The following is an 8,187-nucleotide window of genomic DNA, read 5'->3' as shown; positions in this document are numbered from 1 at the left end:
ATAACAATAAATTCATAATAATACAACTTTCTATAAATTAATATAGACTCCATGCAGTGGAGTTAGAATATATTCCTCCGATCCTTAATATAAGACCCATTTAACTAATTTGATTAAATTAAAAAAGTTAGGTAAGTTAGTTAATTATAAGAAAAGTGACACATTTTTCCTAAAACACTATAAACATCTTTCTTAATACCCCATCTCTCTCTTCTACTTGATTATGGTTGAGGGAGTATTTATAAGGGCAATTTAGAGAAAATTAATAAATATGAGAAATGAGTCTTATATTTAAGACCAAAACTAACTCAAAAATTAAGTCATATATTAAGGACCGGAGGAGTAATACAATTGAAGATAAAATTAACTTCAAATCATCAAAGCTCAGATTTTTAAATGTGTTTCACGAGATTAGATTACAAAATGCTTCTATATAAATAATATTGGATGCTTTATTTATAAGATGTCCATCAAAATAAAAAATTAATACTCTTCCGGTCCTTAATATAGAACCCAATTATTGAGTTGGTTTTGGTAATAAATGTAAGACCCATTTCTCATATTTATCAAGTTTCTCTAAATTACTCCTATGGATAATCTCTCAACCATAATCAAGTAGAAGAGGGAGAGAGGGTATTAAGAAAGATGATTATGGTGTTTTAGGAAAAATGTGTTACTTTTCTTATAATTAACTAACTTACCTAACTTTCTTAATCTAATCAATTTAATTAAATGGGTCTTATATTAAGGGCTGGAGGAGTACTAGTATTTTTAATTCTTCTTTCCAGCAGATACGTGGGATTGCCACATACAATATTTTCCAGCTGCTTTACTATTTGCTTTTTAAACAAAAAAAAGAAAAGAAAAACCTTGGTCACATACTCCATTATTTTTGCTTGGAAACACATGCTGAGCCAATATGATCCTCATCATAAAATATTACTGCAATTCACACGGGCTAACCATAGCTTAATGAATCGATCTCATTAAACAAACATTGAAATAAACTTTTTTTTAAATTGGGGTTTTTCAAATCTTATTTAAGCATAGGATTATGTGTTAAACTTGTAAATATGATCGGCGGGGGAGTTTCTTCCATAACCAAAAAAAAAATAATTTGTATATATTTCTATACATATAGATATATGACGCGGTTAGTGGTTGAGTTGAAGCCACTGGTAGTGCCTCAACAACTCCTTTTGACATATTCTTGCGTGGTGGTCCCCACATGGCCCCTCTTTTCATCATTGGTCACTAATCTCTGCTTATCCACTGTCTTTAATTATCATATCACTAATTCATAATTCATTTATTGAACACGCCACAATATATATATATATATATATATATATCGTTATCGAGATTGAACTGAATTGAATCATAATTAATATGTCGTACTTATCTTACCTTAAATGAATAAATATCTGAATTAGGAGGTCCAAGTAGCACTTATTTTGTCATCATCGTTCCTTTCAGATCATCTTGTGGCCAATCGATAATTAGCTTAATTAGCGTTCTTATCCAAAACACATTGATGGGTTTTGCTTTGTCATTCATATCAAAATCCTCGTTCTTTGACAATTTTTAATTTCTAGAGCTAGCTAACTAATTAAAAAAACTAGTTAAGTACGTTATTAGTAACAAATAGTATATATTGATTTTCCTAAACTTATACTTTTGTGTATTAGAACCACACCTTGATAGGAAGCTCTAACAATCAACAGGGATATTTTGAGAAAAATAAAAAATAAAATGCATTGAAGTATTATATTCAAAACCAAATTAATCCCTAACTAGTTTTTATATTAATGATTGAAGATAATGTTAATTTTGTAATTTTCTTACTTAAGGACAGTGATATAATCTAAGCACATATCTTCTGGTTTTGTTTATAAGTCATTTCTAACCTGTTTCATACATACCAAGAAACATCTTAAATTTTATTAACCTTTATTTAAAATTCAATAATTTTTTAATTTTATCCCTACTTAATATATATTATAACTCATGCAAACAAAATCATATATCGATATAAAAAATTGTATTAAAAAATTATATATCGATATAAAAAATTTCTCTCAATGTTCTATAATATAACAAAAAATGGTTTTTTCTTTCTACCGTTTAAATACGGCCAAAGGAGTACATCTTTTTCATAAGGTTTTATTAATATATTATTTTTTTTACTTTTTAATGAAAATTGTCTCAGAGATAATGGCGTAGGCGGATAGGGTGAGCAAGCACAATAGGGTGGGAGTGCAGCAGCATGCCTCCTTTGCTCTCCCCACCGAATCAAACAGGTTATTTTGGGCAATGGGCATTATACTACTACTCTTCTGATCTTTAATATAAGACTCAATTGTTGAGTTGATTTTAATCCTAAATATAAAACTAATTTCTTATAGTTATCAATATTCTCTAAATTATCCCTATGAATATTCTCTCAACCATAATCAAGTAGAAAAGGAAAAAAGAGTATTAAGAAAGATGATTATAGTATTTTGAAGAAAAACATGTTACATTTCTTATAATTAACTAACTTACCTAACTTCCTTAATCTAATCAAATTAGTTAAATGGGTCTTATATTAAGAATCAGAAGCGTATTTGTTTAAAGTATTCGTTTCATCTTTAATAAAGGAGTAATAACTATTTAATTAATTTAAATATCTTAAAAAGTATATAAATTATTTGATCCCTTCAAAATATTCTTATACAATATTAAATTATATAATAATTTATAAATTAAATAAGTTAGTTGAGAAAAACGATAAATATGAATAAATAAAATGAATTAAGTTTTCAATTAATTTCCCTGAAAAATCTAATAAATAAGGGAAAAGATAAGATGTTAAAAAACCAGGAGGTCAGGTCCCACAAGATGAAAAGATAAGGTCAATTACTAGAATAAGATGAGATCTTGTCACTCTTTTTTTTCTTCTTTTCTTTTCTTTTCTTTTGGCACTGCCTGGACCGTAAAAGAATCAACTCAGAAGCATCCAAAAAGGGAAACTCCAAATTTAGATTCAAACCCAAACCCTCCTCCTCCATTATTACACTCCATCCTTTTTATTATTTCATTTATTTCCAACCTGTCATATTATGCAGAACTCCAATCTCTCTCATCCTCCCCCCAGGGGAATTTTCACCATAAAATTATCATATTTTGTGTATATAATACTTCCAGTCCTAATTATAAGAGCTAATTAATTAATTTGAGGAGATTAAAGAAATAAGTTAAATTAGTTATTTCTAATAAATAGGTGTTGTCTTTCCTAAATTATCCTTACAAATTAAGTTTATTAGTTAGAACTATCATTATTAGAAGGACTACCTTGAAAAAAATGTATAAATATGAGACACAAAGTAGATTGGGATCTTATAATTAGGATTAAAATAAAAATCAAACGAGATCTTATATTAAGGACTGAAGGTAGTACATGTATACATGATTCCCGATTTTTTTAAAAAGTAATTTGACATCATTCGAAATTTATAAAATTATTTAACAAAGTATAGTTATAAAAAGAATGTGAAATTAATGCGAAAAAACGGAATATGCATTTGAAAACAGAAAGTGGAAGAGATAAAATTATGAGAAGTGAATCACACCACTCAAGGGACTAGATCAAAAAATTATACTACTAGCCCATGTCTTTAATATGACAATTAGATAATTAATTTGTAGATATGAAAAAAAATTAGTTAAATAAATTATTTATAATAAATAGATGATGTCTTTCTTAAAACATTATTGTTAATCATATATATTGAAACAATTATTGCAATATTTATAAAAATTATTTGTGAGGAAAATAGATAAATATTAAAAATAAAATAGATTTTATAAATATGATCCTCTCTCCAAATAACATGAAGGGGGAAAAGAAATCCAGTTTGCATTATCTTACATTATTCCTTTTCATATTATTTTTATACTATTACTATATAAAATTCTAATTCATTACGTTTAAATCAATCATTCAACCATGTTAGTTTTAGCCCAAAAAAATACAACGATATTGTCTTAAATCATTATCTCTCTCCGTATATGAATGGAAAATATCTAATTTGCATTATTCTTTTTTTATATTATGTTACAATATTACCGAAAAATTCAAAACCGAGAATTCGAAGTTTAAGTCACATATATGCTTATGATGAAATATTTATTCAGTAGAAATTTATAAATAAACTCAATTAATATAGGAATATATAAATATATATCGTTTGCAATAAGTTGTGAGTAATATGGACTATATAAAAATACATTAAAAATTGGGTAATAAAAAGACTAAATAAGAAATCCGTTCCCTTATCCAGTAGGCCCTGGTGGAAGTTAAAGGCTGGGGCTTGCTCGTGGGTCCCATTCGAAGGGCTCCCGGGACCCATGTGGCGCCAATCTGTTAAAGGTTCAAGAACGAGAGCAGCAACATGAAACTGAGGTGCAGAGCAAATTCGTTTCTCGTCGTCTCGGTGTCTTGCAGACGAGAGGACTCGTCGGCGAAGACGAAGAGGAGGACTTTTTCGAGGAGAAAATACCAGAAATTAATTATACTATTAATATTAATATTAATAATAAAATATAAAAATAAAAAATGCAAGCTTTTACCTTCGGGGGCCGTCTTTTCTGCCTTATAAATGGCTGTGCTGTGAACGACGGTTTCGTTGCAATTCAAGAATCAAGAGAACTTTCTCTCTCTCGTGAGTGACTCTTTCACGTGCCTCCCCCTTTTCTATTTCGTTTTCTTCTTCTACCTGTTGGTTTCCCATTGAAAATTTTTAATCGGGTTTTTCTCATTTGAAGACTTCCTCAGGCGGTGATTGATGTTTCTTTGTGGGATTGTCTGTTTATAAATCTCACTCTTGCTCAAAGGATTCAGTTAAGAGTTTGACTTGAGGGGCTTCACGAAAGAGAATGGGAGAGAAGCATCAATTGGGTTCGTCTTCTTCTTCACTCACTTCTGAACTCTTTGGGTCCAACGAGTCTCACCCGTCTTCATCCTCTGGGATTTTCGGCTCCATATTTTCTCCTTCCTCAAAGGTCTTGATTTCATTTCTTGAGCTTCTCCTCTATTTTTGGCTAATGGGCATTTATAGAAGATTGTTTATTAAATGATTGGATTTGGCTTGTCTCGGATGTTTTGTTTTGAATCTATAACTCAGTTCAAACATCATCAAATTCATTTCAAGTCTATTAGCTTCTCTGAGATTTTACATGGTTGTGTTGATTCAGATGTTAGGGGGAGAATCTCTGCGTTCTGAATTGAGGGGGAAAACTCCAAGCGGAACTCGTGGTAGGTTTACTCTGATTTAAGCTTTCTTCTTACGGATTTGTATATTGGGTGTTATTTGATCAAATCACATGGTAGTTCTTGATCATTTCTTTTTGCATCTGTTTTTCATAATCTTCAGTGCTTATATCCTCATCTTGTTTGACATTCCTATGGAGAGCTTTCTTCTATTTACGAGTGTGCGCTTTCTCATATTTTCATATATGAAGCAACAAGTTCTTGACCCTGTATCCAATATTTGGATTAATTTGTGAGCTTTCCTTATTATTTTCCTTTGCAGATGATATCTCCAGGATGCATGACAATGACACTCAGAGCAGAGCAAATAAGGATACGAGTTCCATCTATCAAGAGCAAAGAGTTCAGCCTTGCCCCCTTAGTTCTTCCATCTTTTACGGAGGCCAGGACGTGTACTATCACCCTCAAAGTACAGAAAATGCAGGATTAAACTCTTTGGCAAGTGTATTCTTTCATTTATTTCCTTTTCATATATTTCCTGAAATTATTTCAGAGAATGATGCATACTAGTTGCTCCCTTTAGAGAATTACAGCTACCATATATCGTGCCGAGGTAAAGCACCATTAATGGCTAGTGCGGAATACATACAATCTGGAACCATAAGGCGAGCACTTTTGGCACCTTTTCCGTGGTTCCAAGTGTTTTTTGAATTAGGCTGCAAAATGGGATCACATTTAGTGCCGTTATGTTAAGATGAACTTAAAAAACCAATCCAAAAATATAAAAGCAGCAGCAAGATAAAATAGGAAACCATAGACATACGTTCGATGGTTTCGAGTAATTAATTTGCTGGCTCTAAGGTTGTTTTTAAATTTCTATACTTTTTATTTTTCTTTTGGTTATTTGGTTAATTTTGTCAATGGCTTGGCTTGCAACGGCTACTGGCCTGCGTATTTCTTAAACGGGAGGATTATCATGTTAGTAAAACTGTAATAACCGTTTTAACTAGGCCCTGTATTGAGTTCAAGTCAAATCAAGGTATTGCAAATAAACAGCTACTCTTTGGGTTGATATATGCATTCGCTGCTATTTTATATCCCTAATATGGTTTATTATTTTTTACAGGACAAGAAGGATGTGGGGGAAGATGATTCAGGAATCGCTTCAAGAGGCAACTGGTGGAAAGGTATATGCTTATCTAATAGATATGTGGTTCTTCCTTTTAGACTCGATTGACTAGTCTAATTTTATCGCTCTCTCCCCCTACCTCTGGGTGTGCGCGCACGCGCGCGTCAAGCTTATCATTCTTCTGATTTCTTGTACCTTTCTGTCTTACAGGATCTCTCTATTATTAAGATCATACTTGCCAATTTATACGCTCATAAAGGTAAATTTGACTTTCTGAAATAAATTGGAATGGCACTCTGGATATTCTCATTTTTTAAATGCCTTATTGTTTACAAGATCACTGCTTTTCGTTTTTGGAAGTTTAAACATTTGGTCAAATTCAAAGGAAGCCTCAGGGAGATGACCGGAGTTTCTTGAGGGATAGGAGAGGATCTTATCCTTTTTCTTTAGAAATATGTTTCTGGTTATATTTTCTGTATTCATGGTCAGAATTTGATTAGTTATTTGCCAATTATATAACTTGCAGGTAAATAGGAAGATAGATGAGTTAGCAGTTTCTGTGTTTGCTGAAGGGAGAGAGTTACAGAGCAGGAAGAATTCAGCTGATGGCTGCTAGCTTTATATCCGAATGAGCAAGCCATACTGTGATGAAAAAATTCACATTACTTCTGCTTTACTGCTACCAACCTTGTACTCGTTCATGCTTATTGTAAAGCTTTTAAGGTTTCTGTATCCTGTGAACTCCATGTATCTTTGAAGTAAGAGTTACTCTCTGCTGATTTCCCATTACTTTGAAATTTGTAATTGAGATGTGATGATTATGAATATTTTAGGCCCTCTGTATATTTTCTTTAGTTGAAGAAGCCCTCTCTGCTGGTTTCCTCTTACTCTTTAATTCAGATGAATGAGCAAATGGCAGAGGTATTACCCAAATCCATTGTACATTTGTGTGGTTAAGAAGCTTAATGAACTCCCTGTTCTCTCTACCATTATCAAGCTTAGTAGATTTTTGTTCCTGCAAGCTGTATAATGTGTATTTCTTTCATAAATTTCCTGATGAAAATCTACACTACCGAAAGTCTCTCTGATTAACCATCTAGATATTTTGCTCAAGATCTTTATCCTTTCTTGATGGTTTGAACCCTCACTGCTAAACACTGATGGTTGTTGATGTTCCAGTGAAGGGATTATTGCTGCGTTTTCTGAAGGGAAAAAATAAACCAAGGCCATTATATTTCTTTTAATAATCAGCAGAATTCTGATCCTCTTGTTAATTAACTTTATACTGTATAGACAATTTTGAACCTAAACTATTAGACTAGTTAACTTTAGTTAAATGAAGCACATATTGAGCTCCAAAATAGTAATTTTTGTTGATTTCTTTATCCATTCTTGGTCTACTGACTAGTATATCAAAGGACATTAGGGTAACGAGATTTTTTTCCTTCTTTTTTTTGCCCCTTTATTTGGGGATTTAACTCTTGCGCTCACTAATTTTCAAAGACTAAAGCAGCTTTGAAAAAACTAATAAAATCACAGCTTTAGCCATGAAATTTATCTAAAACTGGTCCAATCAAATATTACAGAAAACAGTGGAAAACCATAGGTTGTAGTTCATGAAGTTTCTCTGTTCTGCAAAATACAAGAGACCGGAGACTGCCACGCAGCTGCACAAAGTTAAAATGACCATTCAGGAGGTGTGGCCCAGCAAGAATAGTTATTGATTGTCATCTGGAAAGCTGTCCAACAGTTTGTTAACGAACTTGTCCATTCAGTTTTCCTTATTCTAAGTTTTCAGAGTCTCCCG

The 8,187-nt window shown here is 31.8% G+C and overlaps 1 protein-coding gene across 2 annotated transcripts; it reads left to right on the top strand.

Annotated features, from left to right (window-relative positions):
• The first annotated feature begins 4,497 nt into the window (after window positions 1-4,497).
• On the top strand, window positions 4,498-7,359 carry LOC114730090 (uncharacterized). Of its 2 annotated transcripts, none has more exons than XM_028917113.1 (7): window positions 4,498-4,703; window positions 4,807-5,043; window positions 5,236-5,296; window positions 5,574-5,755; window positions 6,378-6,438; window positions 6,591-6,639; window positions 6,907-7,359. In XM_028917113.1, exons 2-6 carry the CDS (start codon window positions 4,918-4,920, stop codon window positions 6,605-6,607), a joined length of 447 nt encoding a protein of 148 aa, XP_028772946.1. In that variant the 5' UTR covers window positions 4,498-4,703; window positions 4,807-4,917; the 3' UTR covers window positions 6,608-6,639; window positions 6,907-7,359. The 2 variants fall into 2 exon arrangements, with proteins under 2 accessions (XP_028772946.1, XP_028772948.1); XM_028917115.1 differs by having other exon boundaries at window positions 4,509-4,703; window positions 5,574-5,749.
• The last annotated feature ends 828 nt before the right edge of the window (window positions 7,360-8,187 follow it).

Source organism: Neltuma alba, unplaced genomic scaffold (assembly GCF_004799145.2).
Source record: "Neltuma alba isolate B1F8T4 unplaced genomic scaffold, ASM479914v2 tig00012710_pilon, whole genome shotgun sequence".
Lineage (NCBI taxonomy): Eukaryota > Viridiplantae > Streptophyta > Magnoliopsida > Fabales > Fabaceae > Neltuma > Neltuma alba.
This window is presented reverse-complemented; position numbering and strand designations above follow the sequence as displayed.